At 40.2% G+C, this 22301-nt stretch overlaps 1 protein-coding gene across 1 annotated transcript in view; it reads right to left on the minus strand.

Moving 5' to 3' along the window:
* The window catches only part of cadm1a (cell adhesion molecule 1a), a 399976-nt gene that overhangs the window by 15498 nt on the left and 362177 nt on the right, over positions 1-22301 (minus strand). The window contains exon 10 of the mRNA XM_073480005.1: positions 17043-17075. Coding sequence (XP_073336106.1) covers positions 17043-17075 — 33 coding nt within the window. The remainder of the gene's footprint in view (positions 1-17042; positions 17076-22301) is intronic.

The following is a 22301-nucleotide window of genomic DNA, read 5'->3' on the forward strand; positions in this document are numbered from 1 at the left end:
GTTGAAAATGAAATGTTAAACACCAATGTCATAAAATTTTGACATAGCCAGTGATTTAAGAGATATTTCTAACTTTGCAGCCCGATCACTGATTCTGAAATGTGTTGTCTGTGATTTAGAGGCCTCATTATTTTTGATATCTTGTACAGTAACAGTAAAAAGCCAAAAGAACCTCTGCTTAAGGATTTCAACCACATAATGTGTGATGTTAAAAGAGTACTCCTGCGATTCAGAATTGCACTTGCAGAAAATTGAAGGGCTCTCAAGAGACAGGTATTTTATAAAATATGGATCAAATCAATGCAGCATTGGCCAAAATATCCTGTGGGACAAGCTCTGAAAAACTGTGGTATACCCATAATGCAACCAGCAGATTCTCCTCATAATAATCCACTCCAAGTTTAAAAGCCTGATGATCATCAGGGTGGTTTTATGCAACTCTAAGGGTAAAATTCACCCATTGGTTTGTGGAGTACTGTTTTGCAGCCTCAAGTATGGAATTAGCTTCGTCGCCATCTTGTTTTTTTGGAGAAAGAAGTGACCATAGTTGGACGAGAGGATGGAGCTGGGGAGGATATCCTTAGATTCAATAGGCAGCGTCAATCACAAGGTATAAGGTCGTCTATTTTCACTCTAAAAGGGACCATAATTGACAAAATGAACATCATGTTGTATTGAAGAAGACTTAAAACTATCATTTGAAACTCATTAGGAAACTGTTTACTGAGGTAATAAATCAAGTGAGAAGTAGGGTCATTTTCCCATAAGCTTAAACACAATCTGAATTATTGTTTAAACCAGTGGAGTCGTCACCACCTGGCTGTTAGAAAGAATGCAGGTTTAAGTCACTTCCATAGTGGATTCACTTTCCAGACCTGGAAGCTCTGCCCACTATTTATGGAGTCGATGGGTAGGCCCAATAAAAATAAAATAATTTACATCAGCTGCCTCTGCCATACAGATTTTGATGATACCCTCAATTACTGAGACAAAGACTGAGATTTTTTTTCCTGAAATGTAAAAAACAATGAGGTACAGTGAATACATGTTTAATTTACTTGTACTTTTGATGCTTAAGTACATTTAATATCAATTAATTTTACTGAAGTACAATTCAGATGGGTGACTATGATTTTTACCAAAGTAATATTTTAACACAATATCTTTATTTTAACTCAAGCATGACTTTTGTGTATAAGTATAATCTTGACATGTAATATTAATCTTTGTCCACGTATTGATTCAATTTTTGATGCCAAACAATGAGGCCAAATGTTTCCGCTCCTTGCAAAAATAAGCCAATAGTCCATCATCTCCTCAGGAACCTTGTTTTTTATTTCTGATGGAGCTATTCATCATTAATCTAATCACGGCTGGTCTTCATCCAAAATGTAATATAATTATGGGCTATAACTGTTCTCAGGATATTACGCCGTATCTAGGCCACGGCTAGCTCGATAAACACCTTCTAATAATGGCTTTTAGTGGTCTCAGGAGTGACATATCCAACACATTGAGGACTCAATGGCTCCCAAGGCCAAATGAGTTTGCAGCTTGTTGCAGAGATGCACATCAGTCCTATTAATGGGGACAGTGTTTGGGAAAAAAAGAAGAAGCCCACTGGAGCTTCCCTCCATCCACCAGACTGCCCTTTCTTCTCTCATGCGTGATTATCAGCCCCCTCCTAACACCCCCGCCAACACTCTCCTCCCATCCCGCTGTCACTGAGCTGCCTCCAGCCTCGGTCATTTCAACAACGGCTGAAAAACTCCCCAGGATTTATGCTTGTGGTTGTGAAAGGTGGCCAGAAGCCTGCTTTGTGTGTGTGTGTGTGTGTGCGTGTGATCACGTTGAATGATTTTTTTTTTTTTTAGCCTGACACCAGAGATCTGAGTGTTCCCTTGTGTTAGATATCTTTTGACTTTAACAGAGATAAGGTCGAAACAACTGACTGACAATTGCTGATGTGTTCATTATAAAGAAGCGAGCGACAGTACATGACATTACTTATCGTCAAAAAAGCAGAAAGTAAATATGTGAAACTGTGTTAAAGTGATCCAAAGAGAAAAACTGTCAAGGTCAAAGTCACAGAAATGTAAGGCGCTGATTAAATTGACTCCCTCAAGTCGAGTCCTGTGTCTCCGCCGCTCTTGCTATATTGATAATAACAACAGAGGAGACTGTGTGTATCCTGGTGTTGTGAGACAGAATAGTATCAGTGAAATGACATCGGGGGCTTTGTGTAGATCTGTGTACACAGCAGACAGCCCTGGGTGAAGGAACTGTGCCAAGGAAATGAGGGACTAATCCTGGAAAAGAAGCCTGAGACAATGGCCGCATTTCCATACATGCAGTAAACAGACTGTAGTGCATTCTCTGGTCAAGGTCGTACACGGAGCAGATCCTCACTGACTGTACATATTTACATAAATCAACAAATGAAAGAATACTTGTAAATATCTGCACCTTCAGTTACCTTTTCAGCATGCAGGGAACAACACGACAGAGTCCTTATTCATAAACAACAACAGAGGATGTGAGCGCCTTTCATAACATATGATTCGTATGAGCATTCTCTCATCCGACACCACTACGGTTAAAGACTGGTCAAGGTTATTAACTGCATTGTTATTTTCCCTCCTCAATTTCCCCTCGAGTTGCTCTAAGGTTGGAATAAGACTGTCTGATTCTAGGGCTGCTTTCAAAATTGCATGCATTTACTTTCTACTTTCCGTACGTACTGCAGCTGCCTTTAGAAAGTATGTACGGATCCATGCAGAATGCATTGCGCCTTGGACCCTCTTGCTTATATATCCTCCACAGTCTGTAGTGCGAAATTTGAAGACAAAGTATGTGATTGGGAATGTAGATTTAATGTGCTGTCACCTGTTTTGCGCTTTCACGGTTTGGGTTTTTGGTTTAGTTATTACCTGTTTGATTTTGTAAGTACTGTCCTCATTTGTCATGTTTTGCTCTTCCCTTCCTTTTCTTTGTCCTTTTCCTGCCTTTCTTCCCGCTTAACTACGTTTCATTTCTTAATTAGTCTCTGTGAATTTAAGCCTGTGTTTTTCCCTTAGTCTTTGTCAGTTTGTTTTCCCACGTGAGTCCTGCGTCTTCTGTGTTTCTCATTAGTTCCCTGGTTCTGTCTTCTCCTCATGTTTTACCTGCATTTGTGTTCAGTTAAGTTTTTGCTCTTGTGGACTGTGCATGCCTCTGAGTATCTTGCATTTGGGTACCTTTTTGATACACACTAACAGTTCAGTCATTTTGACACTTCTTCTGCTGCTCAGAGCATAGTGGGTCAGACTAGCCAGAAAAGCATACTGGCTTGCATCTTGACCTACTGCAATTTGTCTTGTTTAGACTGAAATAAAGATACCCATACCAGCACCGGCCATAACCAACGATTGCCACTGCATGACCCACAAGTAGTCTCTACGTCACAGAGGTTTTAACACCACTTCTTTTGTAAGGCAAGCGTATGAAATCTGCTCTTCCATATTCTTGGCACAGCACTGTCTATAGATAGTGCTCAACTGTAGACAACACTACTGCAGGCTCTCACACATACTGTACATAAAGACTAGCTCCCACCAGGGAAAACAAGGATGTATGTAAACAATGTCAGGGAAGTCTCAAAAGGACTGTTATAATTGAAGTTTCATACCATTGTTTAATCACAGCTACTTAAATAAGAGAAACTGCAATGTGTGCTAAAAGTGGTCCAAGTCAATGCAGACGTGGTCTTAATTTATACTGAACCAGCACAGAGGGGTTATTCTAAAACACTGTGATGTTTGACCTTTGTTACAAAGACCTGTGGCTGCTAAATGTTGCAGAGTCAAGAGAATAAAATTAGAAACAAGCCATTATGAAAAGATGGAGGCCTAGCAGAAGATTCTCTACATTATCATGGTCTCTGTTTGCCTGCTTTGTCATGCTATTTTGGTCGTCTTTGAGGAGCAGTGTTGTGGCACAATCTCAGTCTGGTGTAGCAACGCTGACAAAAAACCTGCAGTGATAATAAAATCCTTTAGCAGGGCCGATTGCATGGTGTCGGCCTCTAATCCAAGCCTCACCTCAAAGGAAATTCAGACCAGCTTACATGCATGGATGGCGTCAGGAGGGAAAAGAAAATCTCCTCTATTCCATATACAGCTCACATTATAGCCAGAAGTTGTATCAGTGCTGCTGAAAGTGAGTGAACCCAGTGACAATGGAAGATATCCAGTACTGGCTGTCTTTTTAAACATAATACTAAGGGTGTTGTTTATTTATAGATTTTTCAAACAAATATCTTTGCAATAACAAATCCCTGGTTGTAGTTTCATGGAACCAAACTGGGACAACTTTTACTCAAGCTTTGCCTGCCAACACCCAGACTGATTACCACAAAAGGGAAGAAGATGGCACAAGAGAGTGACCGAGCCTTGGAAGGAAGCATTTGCTTAGGGGGCTGGAGCTCATATTAGAGAGGGGAAGAGGGAAAAGAGGGCTGCCTTTGCACTGGATATTGATAATCAATCTCAACTGAAGACTGGTCATATTGATTTCAGGAACCCATGTAACCCATATACCATACTATGGCTTCCTTATATGTCACTCTCAATCTTCCAAGTTTTCTTTTCCCTGCCTTGGCGTCCTCCATGTCAATGCTGGCCCAGCCAAGCTGACAGAAACAGTACAACTGTCTCAGATAGAAGTTGTAAGACTTAGCTGCTGTCATGGCAACATTCAGCCGAAAGACAAATTATAATAAGTGCATTAAAAACAAGGCAGATGCAGGTCACATGCCTCGGGAGAAATAATGCAAGCCTCAATCTCACCACCTGTTTCGTCAGCCCTCTTGGAGCTTAAAATATCAACGACATTAAGAAAAGTTCACATTTCCACCTGGTTTTAACATGTTATCTGTATCTGAAGGCATTATCTGGAGAGTGACGCATCATCATGGGCTTCTGCATTAACAGCTGCTATTAATGAGCACTCTCCTTTCTCAGTTCTTCCTGCATTGTGATCGTTAAGGATATACATATTAGACAGGCAAAGCTGGCGGACTTGTCAACCAACATAATGCTTCTCAGGTCAAAGAAAGGAATGAGGGATATTCTCAAGGGGCTGCTACAACGTGCAAGGAGAGGGTTATGTGACAGACAGGGTCAACCAAAGTCATCTGGTAGCTACATTTCTGTTGCCTCACTAACAAGGCTAAGGTCACTAACGCTGTCAGAATGTATATAGCGTTTGCTTTACATTATGTAAAAGAACCATAAGGCTGGTCAGTCCGTCCAACACTTCGATCGATATAATCTCAACAACTTTTGGATGAATTGCCATAAAATTTGACATTCAAGATGCCCACAGGATCAATTGCAGTGGCTTTGGTGATCCTTTAACTTTTCTTTCTTTTCAGTCCAATACTTTTGCTTTATAACCACATGTCCACAAAACTAATTGCAATTTCCATCAGCATCACTTCTACTTCTACTACTATTACTACAGCTTCAATCAGCTGTGATGGAAACACAACACCTGGACATGCTCAAGCATTTCCGTTAAAGACGTTGGCTTGTTAATACTTTTCCATTCGTCTTTGTTCAAGCAGCACTCAAACATCATTCAGTCGGAGTTTGAAAGAGAGACTGAAATAAAAGATGTCACAAAATGTAACCACCACTATTTAGGGGCTTCAACTGAGACTGCACATGTGCAACTCTCAACAGAGATGAGAAAGAAGCATGGTGACAAACCAGACAAAAGAAACAGAATAGAAAGGCCAACTCGTCTTGCATATACATGCTCATTTTGGTGTAAAAGTGGTATGACAGAGCTGTTAGTATGGCTATAACTCTTGTCCAGTCTTGTTTCTTCAGACTGTTGTCACACTGTACAGACAATTTAAAACCAATCACACTGTGACACACCTCAAGATGTAGGTCCGCTGATATAGATTTTATGTTAGATCTACACTTGGGCACATGCTGCTTTAAGTAGACAACTACTAATACGTTCCAAGGCAAAACAGGTAATGGGAGCAGTTAACACAAGTCTAGGCTAAAATGAGAGTGAAAACACAAAATAAACTGTTGTGTGTTGATTTCTCTCAGTGTATCTAGCAAAACTGGGGAGATAAGTGACAGATAGGAATACTATGAATTTTCCTTAGCAATGACACTGATTATTTCAATGTTATTTTATATATAATTACCATAGGTAACATGCTGAATTGTTAGCGAGAGGTTTAAAGACGGTTTGTGAGAGATGATGTGACAGCAGTCGGTGAGAGACTGCTCAGATGGAGCAGGTGTTATCATTCCAGCAGGTAGCAGCGCTGGGCGCCAGATGAGGATGACTGACAGTTTGGATTAATGTGAAATTGTCTCACTAGTTTGTGTGCATCTGGTGGCCTAGTGCAAGCAGCTTTGATTAAAGCAAGGACATTAAAAAAATTATGAAGACACACACAGCGCCATTACCAGTATTTTCTAATGAGTTTCTGAAGAAGAAAATGAACATCTTCTAACTAAAAAGTATGATAATTTATGTATATTTAAAACAGCAATGCACGCAGACATAATACAATAAAATGTATAAGGATTCAAACTATGGCTTACCCCTCTAGCATTAGTTTTGCATATGCAGGGCTGCAAAGTTAAGTTAGCAATGATACGCAACGTTCGGTTAGACTTTCAAAATAAAGTCTGCTGACCAAAATATATGACATATCATGACTACCTCTGCCAAGGAGGTTATGTTTTTACCTGTATCTGTTTTTGTTGGTTTGTTGGTTTGTCAGCAGGATTACATAAAAAATACCAAACAGATTTCTCAGAAACTTGGATAGAGGATGGGTCTCTGCTGAGAATAAACCCCATTAACCTTTGGTGTGGATCTGGATAACAAGAAGAATCCAGGAATCACCTTCTTTGATAACTGATATAAACTATATGTTGCTGGATTTGAAACTTTCATTGGCTACATGATGCATCAATCGTCTGGAGGCTGGCATGTAAATGGCTCAGGAGAGAGGAGATAGAAGAAAGAGTGGGTCACTACATGGTCACTCATTGGCTATTGTAGGCTCTAGGGTGGGCATATGAGCTCCTATCTGCTCAAATGAGTTGTCAATCAAAAGGCTGCCATCTCCAGATCTCTGGTATGGAGGGATAATGGTGTCTGCTGTGAAATGAGGAGTCTTTTTACAGATAAAAGCATGGAAAGGTTCTTGACACTTGGTCACATACGGGACTCAAATTCTGGTCTCCAGGGGGAAAATCCTGCGTAGGACCATTCATCCACCCTTGCCATCACCCACTAGTGGGGAGCTTCCAGAAATGAGGCCAGAGGAGTAACTACAGCTTAATACATTGAAGCGTAGTGCCACTGACCAGCTGCTGTCATTGGGCAAAGGTTCTGATGGCTCAACTGCCAGTAGGTCTGCTGAACAACTTTGGACCCTAAAGTATGACTCCACAACAAGACAATGTTCAAAATATGTGAGCCACCTGTTGACCTGTTTCATAATCTCCTGTTTAATAAACTTCAAGCAGCTTTTACTGTTCAGACTGATTAAAACCATCAAAATTGTGTCGCAGGTGAGGAGAAAACTCCCGACTGATTACACTTCGCTGTCTATTTCATCATGTGAAAGCCAGACGGAACCTTAGAGGTTCACTTAACTTCCAGCAGGTGGTGAGTTATGAGAGGAGAAAGAGGTTTTGGAGGGGGGACCCCTGTTTGTCACCTGTCATATTCAGTTGTGAGTCTGAAACTAATTAAGGCAGCATATGTGCCTCAATTGAAGCGAGCCTCAAATGCAGGTTCAAGCCAGCGAGTGTCAGCCAGAAAACGCACACAAATCTTATATAAATTCCATAACGGACAGAAACCAGAGCTTTTTTGAGCTTCAGATGTTTTTTTTTCTTTTCTAAGGGGATGAAAGTGTTTTCCACTAACTTAAAATCATGATGGAGTGAATGTGGAAAACAAGCTGCAAACTCCATTTTGTAAAATTTCTTCAGCAACCCAGGAGTACCACCCAGTCTGACATCCACGCCCCCGAGAAAGAAGTTTTTTTACACTGTAACCAGCTACATTTGATTTCCAAGAAAGTTTCTTAACTAACTTATGGATGTTTATTGTTGCTCGACAGCAGAGAATCTGCAGAGTTTTGACTCTGATAAGGATCGGGTGTTTTTTAAATTATGCTAATCCTTGAAATTAGGCTCTCTGGGTTGAGGTTTACAAGGTTCAACCAAGGCCAAAACAACCTCATCTTCATCAAAGCAAATCCTTTGTGTGCACGCAATCATCAAACTACCGCTGTGGCTGTCAAAAAGCTGCCACTGTGTCCCTTTTAACCTACCAATATGTCATGTAGACAGTGATGCTGGCGATGCCATCTGTCCCTTTGATAGTCAGACGACCCAAGATCACCTGTGCACTGCTGTCTCAAAGTCTGCAAGGACTCAGTTTTCAAATCAAAGGGATAGTATTTGGAATACGGCCAAATTTTAAAACACATCTTTCCCAATTGTGTCTATCCTCAGAGCTACACACAGACGTAGGCCTCTCTTCACAAAAATGCTTATAACTTGGCTGCCCCATGCAGCTGTAATCAAGATCCTGAAGACAAATCACCACATTGTTGCCCATCAATACCTGACGGTGATTAGGCACATTGTGATTCTGTCATTTATTGAATGCCTTGTCACTTCAATGACATCCAAATTTGAGAGCTTGGTCCTTGGATTAAAGGGAAAAGTCCTGTGCTTCACCTGCCGCAATCCCACTCTGAGCAAAGTGGCCATTATACCGCTGTATTCCTCTCCACTATTAGATCTCTGAGAGCGGCTCAATTATCCCACTACTTTCACACGCTTGCTGACAGCCGTGTTGGCAGGTGTGTCCTTTCCAGACGCGCTCACCTCTCCGGATGGGAAATTAGTCAGTGCAGCTAGCCATCAGCTAAAGCAACTGACATCTTCCACCAACATGCCCTTTCATTAAAAGTGAGGAGATGGAAGTGAGATGAGAGAGAAGCAAATGCTGGATGAACATCCAACACCAAAATTATGGTTCTGAACTGTAGACCACTTTAGTGCATTTTAAGACACAAACTAGTACTACAGGAAGTTGATTTACCTCATGCAGTTAACATGACAACAAAATAATATCCCTCACAAGTTTTGATTATTGAGTGTGTTGCTGATGGGAACCTTTTGTCACACAATGCCGCTGAAAAAAACTGACAGAAGTAGTGTATGTGGTGAAACTCTTTACAGCTGGCACTTCTGGAAGTTTTACCCTCTTGTGTTTTAAAGTTACAATGTTTATGTCAGTTGGTGCAAGAATGTTAGCGTACTATGCTCATGCCAAAATTTAGGTTTGTACTAATAATCTGCCAAAGGGCCAGAACAGAAATCAATACACTGCAAAAACTCGAAATCTTACCTAGTATATTGGTCTAAAAATACATTTCTATTACAAAACAATTCCTGTCAAGATATTTCAGTACAATTAATATAAGACACAGCACCTTGTAGTATAGTAATATTTCAGTGAGATATAGGACTCTTTCTTTCTTAGACAATTCTTTCTTGTTCCATTGGCAGATATGTTTTACTTATTACAAGCAAGAGACACCTTGTTTCAATTTATTTATTTATCTTTTTTTTTTAAGTTATTTTTGTGGCACTGCAAGTCAAACATTGCTCAATGTGCAATCCTACCTTCCTAAAAATTGTCTTACAATGTGAGATGTAATAATGTGAGAACTTTATAATGTCCACCATTGGCAAATGGTCAATTAATAGATACTTAACTTGTATAAAAGGTTATAATAGTTAAAGTTATGGCTTAACAAACCATTTATTAAGGCTTTTTAAAGGTTTATAAATATCAGTTTTAACTTTGCAATGTTCATCCAAATAATGTTTATGGATGAACTACACAGTATTTATTGACTATTTCCAAAGTCTTATAAACATCAGTTGCGCATTACATTAAACGGTTTCTTAATGCTTTCCAAAGTATGTCATTGTTTGTTAACAGTCAAATAACAATTAACTAGTTTTATTATGTATACAGTTACCATTCAACACACAATGGTCTAAATGTGACGGGCTGAAATTTGGTGGAGCAGTTAGCAGCTAAAGAGCCAGATATCATATTTCTTATGAATACCTGGTGAAGACCAAAACAGAGCTTTATGTAGAGTGAATATTAGGCTTAGATTGACTTTTCTTAATCACAACTCCAAATGAATTTTAATGTTGCTACATCTGCTTGATGTGTGTGTACACAGTTTTTTTTTGCCAAAGCGACTTTACAACAACATAATATATCAAACTACATTTAGCTTGTTGTGAAGTTCTGCTCACTAAAAGAAAAAAAACTGAATCAAACTCGTCATGTATAATTGGTGTGTAATCGTGTACTCCTCCACTGGTCTGTGATGCCCCTAAATAAAAAGTGTTGTTTAAAAAACGTTAATGCTATTTTGATAAAGACCGTTTTGGTCAAAGTAAGAGAAACAGTTTTTGTAATCAACTTGTTTGTTCTGTCCTTTCCTTTTTGAATTGTTGAAGCTTTAATTGAATCTGCTCTTTTTCTGTGTGAGCATTTACAACCCTTTTTCTATAGTTTAATTTCGACTGAGCGCCTTTAACTCCGTGGGTCTCACGAGTGAAAGTGACTTTGTAGCACAAGAGCTTCTGAGAGCCAGATGTGTAGTGGTGTTTATCAACAAGCATAATTAAATCAGTCATTATGTCTGAGATTTTTCAGTTTCTGGGTCACTCTCATTTCGGTGTCAGAGCTAAAGCTTAATTTATAAGAACAAAACGTTTCAACGCCTACTTCTCCCGTCCACTGGCACCTCATCTCAGAGCCTCTTTCTTTTTCTCTGCCGAATGTTTAATTTGTTTCCTCCTGCCCTCCACGCCTCTTCCGATGTACCTGGCCTATTTTAGAGGGAAATGGACAATCTCTGGAAGAGCCTTCCAGCTCAATAGTGTCTCAGCTTCCTCTCTCTTTTAGTCACGACAAGCGGGGCATCGCCATGGCAACAACATTTGCGAGAATATGGGGAGCCAGGCGGTCAGTACTGATGCTTTTCTAACAGGCTCTGACTTGGTGTCAGACGGCGGGCATGGAAATATAGACATGAATTAGCATTTTTCAAATACATCGGGATTTTTGAAAATTGCGCTGGTGATGGCCCTGATAAGTTCAGTTAGACAATCAAGGGGAACATTAAATTAAATTCACTTAACATTCTGAATTGATTTAGCTCAAAATAATCACAAGTAAAGTTTACTTTTTTTATTCTTATGAATGTTTTATTTACAGAGACTTGGACTGGCTGTAGAGAGAGAAACAAAGGTCACTACTACATCGATTGCCTGTGCATGACATACAATTTGTTCCCTAGTTTACACAGAGCAGGCAGAACAGGATGTGTCTAACGTTCTTCCGATCTACTTTAGATAAAACTACGCCCACAGAGTAGCTTGGAAAATAGATGTAGTATTATTAAGTTATAAAGTTGTGTTTTTGTACAGTAAAAAGTGAGGCCTCTATTGGCATCTCATGTTTTGCCAACCTTATCATTGTCTCATCCATGGTCTGATTAACAGAAACCAGTAATATTAACCAAAACATGGGAATCAATTTTATCTTGTGTACACGCAAATAGCAATTTGAGCACTTAGTCTAGTAAAACCTAGCCTGTTTCTCTTGCTATGCCACCTCTGGAGCTCCAAAAGTTAAAGAGTTATAGAAACTTGGGCAGATGGTGCACACAGGGTCCAACCAAGCTCCTGAAAGCGACTATACGTTGGGTTGGTGCGGGCATGTTTTGCCTGGTACAGGTGAGATAATAAAATCCAATTCTGGAAGAATGGTTTGAATAATTTATAGAGTTTGAAGGATCATCAGTTGCCAAAATGAAGCACAGTGTTGAATAATAGTATGAGGAAGGATTTTATAACTCTGGAAAGTAATTACGAACAATCATTTTATCATAATACTGTTACACTGTAGCACGACACTGTTCATGTTTCAGATTAAACGACCAGAACTCTGTGCTGGCACATATTTGATTGACACAGGACATGACCAGATGATGTTGGATTGTGTTGCAGCAAAAGTTTGCAAGCAAAGTTTTTTGCCAGAGCTAAAGTTGGTCTGAACAAAACCTCAGACAGCATAGGCCTGATTCCTTTGGGGAATGGGGGAGAATGGAGAGAGAGCACGTACATTCACTTCTCAGTTCAGGTACACCAACAGTAGCTGCAATGATCCAACTTTCATGAAGGTTATTATGTTTAGTTTTTGTTGAAAGGTCTTTGGTTTAAATGTATGATCATTTCACAAGGATGTAGTTTGAGGTGCTGCTGAACTGTAGAGCATTACACTGAGTTTTATCTGTTATTCAGCCTAAAAACATTGATATAAATTGGTTTGACAGAATAATAGAAACAGCTGCAGCCTTAAGTATGACTATAAAGTTGGTTCATACCTGTTTCTACAGCTAACATTAATAATGGGCTATTTTGTTAACTGCTGCATTTATGTAGAGCTTTTATAAGTCGTGTACCATTTGCCTTTATCTAACCCATTGGCACACACACACAGACACACACACACACACACACACTTGATTGAACCGCCAACCCTGTGACTACGACCTGCTCTACCTCCTGAGCCGCTGATTACTTTAATTAAGTCGGCTAGAATTCTCAGTAATATTAATAATTGTTAATGTACCCTATCAACTTACTTTATAAAAAGCTTTTTATGATTGCATGTTATCAGACCTCTTTGAAATGTACCCCTGAATAGGCAAATTAAAACAGCTATATAATAAAAAGTATTATCACAGGTATTGCACACTTTGTTCATTTCTTTATATTCATAACTTTCTCTGCCAACCTACTGGACCTCTGCACTTCTGGGGACGTATGTTATTGATGCTATTATCATTGCCATGCACTGACTCATCTCTGTCAGTATTTATTGAATCAAGATTTAAGTCATTACAAAGTGATTCACTATTTACTGAACTCCTGTCTGCACTGTGCTCAGGCTGGACACCCACATGGGTGACTGTCTGATCAGACCTCTCCTCAGGACTGTGTGGGTTTGTGTACAGACTGTGTCTGATTGATATCTGTGATTCTCCTGTTTGTTTTACACCTACTGAACCCACAATAAATGATTTTTTTTGGACACTTGGGAGCAAAGGAAACAAGTTGTGAATACATATCATCACTTTTAAGTGTGAAATGTTGTGAAATGATGCCATGAGCAGTGACCAAAAACAGTAAAGTTGTGGGCAGGACAGTTTAACAATGAGCTGAAAGTAACTTGAAAGCTCTTTAAATCCGAAGGGGGGCAAGCAACCCCTTTCATGTTGTTACATTGCTATTTGACACATTGTTAAAACTACACAACTGAAGCCTTGATTGTATAAGCAATAAAGCACATTTTATAAAATGGTTTAGTTTCTTAAAATAAAGTAGGTCTAAGCTTGTGTTTTTCCAGTCATGAACATGTGTGTACAAATACCTTGACTTTTGACTTTCACTTTGCATGCACCTCATACACTGAAGTCCACTTTTGTGTGAAGGTGACACGCCAATGTCAGCTGCCAGAATAAAATGTTGGCATTTTACTTTTCTGCAAACCACTGACATGTTCACATTTGTATGTGTCATCGAACCATACTGACATTTAGACCATACGTGTCATATCACGTTCACATTACATGCTTATGACCTGACTTTACACCGGAGGTCGATCTCTAGCTGTGTTTGTGGCGACAAAACAGGGTGTTTTTAACGTGACCTCAGGACATCTCCTGTCCTGTTTGCATCCAAAGCAGGTATTTCAAGCCAAAACATGATCTTTTCCAAACCTTTACTTAGTGTTGTTTTTTGTGCCTTAACCTAACCAGGGCTGGTTTTTCAATATTAGGAAGACCACAGTATGTTTTAAGCTATAGAAGAAGAGCCAGCATGCAGACAATTTCATGTGTGACACAGTTCGTCTTGCAGAGGGAGCTAGAGTTTGGTTCAAAATGGGTTTTTATACCTCTGGAGTGAGTTAGATTAAAGGGACAAACACTTCACATTTGTATTATGTATGTTGAAATGCTGACCTTGATTACATTTAAAGTAAATGGCGTCTTGTCAACATCCTATTCATAGTCTTGCAGTAAGATCATTGCTGATAACATCTATAAAGCAGCTGGATTTATGGTTTTATCTTCTGGAGGGGAAACGGCAATGTGCTGCTTTCAGAACAAAGTAGGTTTAACCTTCAAGGGAATATAAGCAAGTTTCAAATGTGATCATTATGTCATGAGCTCGTATTTAAGGTTATATCTGCATTCACAACTGCTTGAAGGCTCTGATGTGTGTGGCTGGTTGTGAGTTAAAATGAGTCGTTAACTCCTGCAAAAAACAAATCGCCTAATACTGAAAACCTCATTTCATCAGCATAAGCCTTGTGGAATAAGTGAGTGTTAATTATATTTAAATATTCCATAAAACACCTGAACCCACCGCTAATGCTCATTCAACAAATGTGTATGCATATTAATGAACTCCAATCTCCATCAATCCAGCGTGAAAATCCATTCATCTGGTTGTAGCCCATGTTCTTTTGCCCTTTACAAATATTTTATGAGTCTGAAATACTGCACCTGAATATCAATGTTTTGATTATTCCACTTTTTCTTTTAAACAACTGAAACCGGACACATCTGACACCTGCTCCTTTACATTTACTGTACACAGAATGTAAATGTCACATTCACTCTCTTTTCCACCAACTCCTGAGGGAAATATCTGGCTCTTTAGCTGCTAAATGCTCCACTGTGCTCTCAAGCTAGTCGCTAAATTGTGTCCGTGTGGCACTGAGCAGATAGTGTACAGTGTGTTTTGAGAGTTTTCACTGAAAACAGCTGCCTAATTATATGCGAAGTCAACTTAAAACCCAGTTGGGGGATATTTCTGACTGCATTTGTGCTTCTTTGGGAGTTTTCACCATTATCCCAATTGAATACTCAGGAAAAGCAACAAAGTCAGCCAGCTGGACGTGTTTGAAAGAAACCAAAACAACACTGTTAATGATATTTTTGACGCAAAGTTGGGACATCTTCAGCTGTTTTTGTGGCGACCAAAGCAGGTATTTAAAGCCAAAACACGATCCTTTCCTAACATTTACCAAGTGTTTTTTGTGCCTTAACCTAACCAGACCATAAGCACACAATTATGACATTATAAAATTTAAAATTACATCTCGAAAAATGTAAAGTTGCAACATAAAAAAATTGACTGTTTCAACATATATGTTTTTGTGTGCGGTATTAGGATGCAACAGAATCTAACGAGAAGGACTGAATTCAAACTGATGCTGTGTGCACACATAACCTAAATGAGTATGGTGGTAAAGCACCTTGAAATGGAAAGATCTGTCACTGACATTTTCCACTGGGGCCGAACAGTTCAAACCTGCAGTCCCAGCATATTTAACATCTACAGGGATTCACTACCGTGGGCTGTAAAAGAAACTTGCATAAGCCATGGAAAGGTTAAACAGTTTGGTCCTTCAGTCAGCTAATTTATATATTTTACCTTGCGGCATCTAAAGAGATACATTTCAGTGCGCATCACATTTCAACATAGTTCATAATAAAGCACTTCTTTTACAGTTAATGGTGAAGGTAGGTGTACAGATTTTCCTGTTTTTAAGTTATTATTAAATTTGTTTTGTGGTCTGAATGATAAAAACATCACCAGAGATCAGCCTCTGACTGAACATTAAATGGATCTTTCACTAATGCACTCAAACTTTGATTGCAGATTTAATTCTAAAATCTTCAGTGCAGGAAGTGCAATGACTCAAGCAATAATATGTCAAAATAGCTCATGAGAAGAGCAAAAACTTTCCCGGTCTATACTGCATCTACAACTAAACAGATGCCCTCAGTAATCATCATAATTATTGTTTAAAAAGATAAGATTACTGCTTCTTCTTGAAGACACTTCAGTTGTTTACTCCTCACACCCCTCAACAAGTCCTGATCCGGCACTGTCTTTTATTTTGATTAAATCTGACAAGAAACAAAAAAAAACCCAAATTATGTAAATATAATTTTTTATGGCGAGCAAGGCTGGATTACCTTTCTGGACAAAATTGACATTTGCCCTGGGGTCCCAGACCCTCAGGGAGTCCAAACTATGTCTCCTGTTTTGTTGTTATTTGATTGGTGTTTGTCTTTTTTTTGTGTGAAACTTGAATTACCACAAAGAGGATGGTTATGAGGGAACCTTGGCTCCTTTTTGCTTCATAGGCCCCTGAATTTGACCATTATAGCAAACGAGTGATTCAGTTTCCTGATGGAGCAAAACTGAGCACATGCTTAATCGAAAGTTTGTGACCATACGTTCATGAATTTGTTCGCACAAATTATGAAAGTGGAGCTGGAAAATAATAAAAAAGGGGGGATGCAAATTAGGCAAAATGAGAAAATGATGTATATCATCTTCATTCAAATTAATGAGAACGAGTAAATGAGGTCTATTTTTGCCTCCACACAAAATCATCTCATGCTGTTGATATAATCAGTTCTGGCCTCGGAGTGGGTTTTATTCCTCTGTGGCACCTTCAGGGAAACACTGTAATTGGTTAGTTGGTGCAACCATTTCACAAGTGCCGTTCCAGCAAAGAGAAGAGGAAAAAGGGATGTTTATGCTCTGCCTGGCTCTTTGCAGTGAAAGTAAGTGATGCAAACATCTTTGTGGCACAATTAATGCAGCAAAAACCAAATGTAGTCTGACTTCTTCTTCTTGGCAGGTGCTTTGTGGCCTCAAAAGACAGGTCAGTACAACCAATGGCTGACTGACAGCACGCACACAGCTGACATTTCCAACAATAATGTCTTGTGTGCAACAGTAAAAGTAGGCATGCTGCAGAGAGACAGAATACAAGTTAAAAAAAAGAGACATATAGAGGAAAGTAAAGATACCAACCATGAGCTGCAGGTTCAGTGCTGGGCGCAGTGTCTGAGCACACAAGGAGAGGACATGGCAGTTGAGGAGGGAGGTGTGGAACAGGAGGAACAGCATGCAAATAAAGGAGAAATGGGGAAGGAGGAGGCAGGGAGGGAGGGGGGGAGGAGCAGGGCAGGGGGAGAAAACAAATGACACCCATAAGCAAGCATTCAGAAGACCAGAACATGACAAAAGACATAAGGCTTAAGGGAAATCAAAAGGAACCAAAGGCAGTGCAGAGATAAACATAAGCTTACACACATACGCACACGCACGCACACGCACACACACACGCGCACACACACAGACACACTTTCCACTGCACACACTGGACGTTCCACTCAGAGGGGAGTGTGGCTACTGCTGGAGGAGATATGGAGGAGACTATTATCATGTGCTGAAGGCAGCTTTGGTGTGGAGAAAAGACGGGCTATCAAGAGGAAATAATTGTGCAGCTGTTCTAATGTTACAGCGTTCGACTTGGAAGACACTTTAGCATCTATTTACAAAGGGGGATGCTTTGTATGGCAGTGACTCAAGTAAAGTTTAAACAAAGTAACAGTGTTCAGTGTTTTTGAAGGCTTGGTATGGATGAGATATGGGGCTTTTCTATACACATGTGGTGGCTCGGCTTGATTAGAACAGGGCTACCTGCTTTAAGGTGCGTCTCTAACTGATGATGCACTTGTCTTGAAAAGTGGTCGAAGGAACCGCTGTAAATATTCCTGCAGTATTATTGAAGAATGGACGTGAACAACGCTCCACTAATTCGATTGTTAACATTAATTCTTCACAATAAAAGCCCCCCCGTTATTTCGTCATATAAAAGCTTTTACTAAGGTGCAGCAAAATCATGAAATGTTGGGCTTTCGCTAGCAGGAAGGACTTCCAAAACAGCTGAAAGCGAAATGATGAAACAGTAAAATAAAGCAGACAAACAGGGATGCAGGAAAGAAACTCCACTTCAAGCCACAGACATTCAGTTTGAAGATACAAAAGTACTGAGAGTGGAAAACACAGACACTTTAAAAAACACCTTTCTCTCTCTCTCTCTGGACTGAGGAAGGAAGGGGGGGTCGCCAATTGTTGGTCGTGGTTCGCAAGACATCACCACAGTCCACTTGGAGGCGGGGCAGGCGTGCTTTAGCCCCACTGTGGAAAAGGGTCTTTTCTTGCCGCGGCTTGGCTCAACTCGGCGTGGTAAAAACTGGTCATGCAAATGCAAATCAGCGGGGCATGGTTTGATTCGGCCCCAACATTCCCCAAAAGTACAAAAACGGTCAGGCACAGCCCCCATTGATTCCACCATCTGAGAGGAGGTTTCAGATGCTGTTTGATGAGATCTGACAAGCGCTTGGCTTGAAGCAAACTTCCACTCTGTCTAAAACCTACATGTCTCCATAGATGTTACATCCGTGCTGCTCACAGCATCTTCAAACTGTTTCGCCAGTTCTGTCAGCAACACAGCTGGTTGGGAGGAGAGTAAAGACAACAACAAAGTTTGTTTTGAAGTATTTGGTGAATTTATGGGCTGTTATTGACATTATTTTAAAATAAAATGCAGGTAGATATATCAGATGAAGACTGGGTTTTTTGCAACATTATCTTAATAGACGTTATGGGTGTTTTTATATGGTTTATTAGTTCAAAAGCATGGCTGCAGATTCATAATAATGCAATGACCAAACCCATTTGTTAAAAAAGCATTCCACTGCAACTCAGCTTGCTGCAAATACAACCAGAAAGACTGGCTGCGTTGATTTGTTTGACTTTCTATCAGATCTAATCGATGTACAAAACAGGTAGAAGACCAGGTGTAGCTATGATGTACTTTGACACTTACAAGTGAGTTTGTAGACTACCTCACTCCAGCGTATTATTACTTAATGAGAGAAACAGAAGCAGAGATTTCACCTTGCTGAGAATGTAATGCTGTGCTGGAGGAAACATATGTCTTTTAAAAACACTTCTGAGGGAGCTGCTTGCCCGCAGACAAAATGGGGCTTGTCCAAAAATATGGCTCTCTAAGTGTTTATCAAAGCGCATCTGCATCAAAGTGTCAACCTTAAAACACAGTCAAACTGCTGAAATTAATCTAAAATGATCAAAGCATTTGGTCAACTCTGGAATATGGGCAGGAAAAAACAAACACAAACAGACTAAGACAGTTTTAACAGCTGTGATGTCATTTCAAGAGGCTAAATGTACATTAGTGTGGTTTATGTTGGGCTTTCTGTCTCTGAGGTGACATGAGAAAGTGCCTGTAAGCTATCCAGACACAGAGAGATGTTTGTGTAAGGGAGAAAATGGTTCTCAGTACTAATGTGTAATTGTTCGGGGAGCAGTAGGCCAATGACACATCTTGGCTCTGCCGCCAGAGGCTCAGGGTACTTGGAACGATGACTATATCGAAGGTGAGTCCATCTCACAACTGCTGAGGATCCATTTCTCTACAAGGTCTTTGAACAGTTGAGACGTGTCAGTGCTAAATAATGCCACAGGCCAGTCATTACACTGACAATTTCTCAGCATATTATCTACAGAATTGATTTTTCCATTATTGTGGCACGGTTTTATTGTAGTTTGCACAAGTCAAGCCAGTTGACTTTGGCCTTAACCCAGGCTTTATGGTATCACATGACTAGCTCGCCTTGCCATGCCACAAGGTTAAGCTGCTCAGGAGCAAGTTCATTTCAAGAGAATCAATATAACTATTGCGTAAAACAGCCCTCTTACCCAATCAGCCTGCTGGATCCCGGTTACAGGATCTCGTCATAGATAAACGCACTGTGTTCAAATGGCTAGTAATTAAGATAACACTGTGCAAAGATGTAAGAAATGTTTGTAGCATACCAATTTTCCCACTCCGGCTTTAATATGACAAACAGGAAGCCAACTGACCATCAATAATGTATGATATTTACAGTTGCACATTAATTGCCCCCTGAAAATTGGTTAATTGTTGCCTCTTTTGTTATAGTTTTACATCACTGTAGCCCTGAGGAGCAAGAGACAAAGGTATCCTCACTGTAATGTACATTTAAAAACATTTAGGTCCTAATAAAAGGACTAAAAGTTGAAGTGACAAAATCAGTCATCTTGATAAAATGCAATGTTCTGCTGGGAAACCTTAGGTCCTGGCATTAATGTGGATGCCACTTGACAATCTCTATCCATCCAAATTCTGTTATGGATCAAGTACACAGGACTCAAAGGATCCGCTGCCAATACCCCCCACCAATGTTTTGGTGCCTTACAACAGGACACCCCAACAGGTCCTATGTCCATGCCCGGACAGAGATAAGTCTGATCCAGGGTGGGGCCTCCATGGATTACATTTCTGGTACGTCCTATTGATGTTCAATTGGATTGGGATTGGCAGTTTGGAGGCCAGGTGATGCTTTGAACTCTTTGTCACATTTCTTGGGCCATTTCTGAACTGTTTTTGTGGTGTGACAGGGCATTATTGGGGAAGCACTGCCATTGCGGAGTGGCATTGCCACTGTACTTGGTCTGCACAATGTGTTTGGTCGGTGCATGTCAAGTGCAGGGACTCAAGGTTTCCTAGCAAAACACTGCATTATAAAGAGATGATCACTGTTATTTAGTTCACCTGTTGGTCATATTAATGTTGGAAAATAATTATAATCTATGATTAAATTGTTAAGAGACATCAGTGCCACTGCGGAAAAACCAAAGGGCTTGCTTAAAAAAGGCTCTGTACCCCAGTAATGAACATGGAGTCTGACTTGCCAGTCAAACTCACCTCTCTGAAACTTGGGCTTGGATAAGTACTTGGGACAAGACTGATGATGTTCCACAAGTCCAGACAAGCGTGCGGATTGACAAAGGTCTTATACATTGAATGAAAATGCTGATATGACTGAAGAAGGACTTTCATTCTCAAGGGATTTAACATTTTTCAATAGTCCAGCAACCGTATCTATGATCCTGCTCTGAAGCATAACAGTGCCAGCTTAGAAGAGAGCGATTGCCTCTTTTTTGTCTCTGCCACCACTTAACGTTCATTGGCATCAAAATGTACAATGAAGCCTCTGTCCCTGCAAGCTCCAGTCAACTGAAAGGCAGCATGGCCTGCTAACCCTCATTACACTGTGGGTGGCAGCCATGTGGGACCATTCAATATGTCTGCTGTGATTGCCTGTTCATTTTTGAGCAGCCTCCTCCTCATCCACCATCTCTGACTTCACAGGTCAACTGAGACAACGCCAGTGTCCTCGCTGACATTCACAGACATGATGCGGACACATCAGCTCCATGACTCGTTGCCATGCTTCCCATGAGCCCTTTGGCGACTCACTGTGACATGACATCCAGCTTGACATGCAGAGATAACTGCATGCCATTCATAATTATATTGGCAGAAATGCATTAGGTGGAACCCCGTGGTACTGAAAATGCCAACAGGCAGCTGGGTGTCCCCGCTGGCAGCTAGATTACTTTTTTGTTGGATCCACTTTCTCTGACCTGCCTTCTCTGCCTTGGCTTCAGTTTGTGATTTCTTCCGTTTTCCAGAATTGTGCAACCCCCCACAGAGCTCTGTTGATCGAGAAACTGGTATCTCTTTCTCCTCAACAATAGACTTCTCTCTTCAACCTGATGAATGTTGGTGAAAAACAGTTGGAAGAAACTCTATTTCTTCCTGTCGAACCCTGAGGGACTGACAGCGTATCGTAAGTTGGTGATCTCTTGTTTTCTGCCACTTTAACTGAGGCAAACTCCATGACAGAACAACAAAATGGGCTCTTAAGCGCAAGATATATCACAATACCTGCTTGTTGATTCTAGGGATGACTGAGTACCAGCATGGGGTTGGACGACTCAAATTTTGTAGTAAAAACATTAGTAGTTTTCGGTAAAATTTGGTACAGATATTCATGTCCCATACCTTCAACACGAATGACATTCCCATGTCGGCCACATGACGATGAAGATCTGTTACACCTGTTTCTGGTCAGCCCAGTCGCCAGGATATAATCTTTGCTTAACGTTTCTGCAAACCACAGATTCCTCCAAGGTTGATTTTGGTCAATGGTAATCGACCTACTCAATCATTTAGATATGAGGATGTTTTGAGGTCAAAGAACCACTGTGCTTAAGAAAATGTGCTTTTCTGTAGACTTTTAGTCTTGTTTAACCGCCCTAAGATGCCTTGGAGATAAAAAAAACACCAAAAAAACAATACAACGCCACACTGTATGACAATATCAGATATAG

This window comes from Pagrus major, chromosome 13, assembly GCF_040436345.1.
Source record: "Pagrus major chromosome 13, Pma_NU_1.0".
Classification (NCBI taxonomy): Eukaryota; Metazoa; Chordata; class Actinopteri; order Spariformes; family Sparidae; genus Pagrus; species Pagrus major.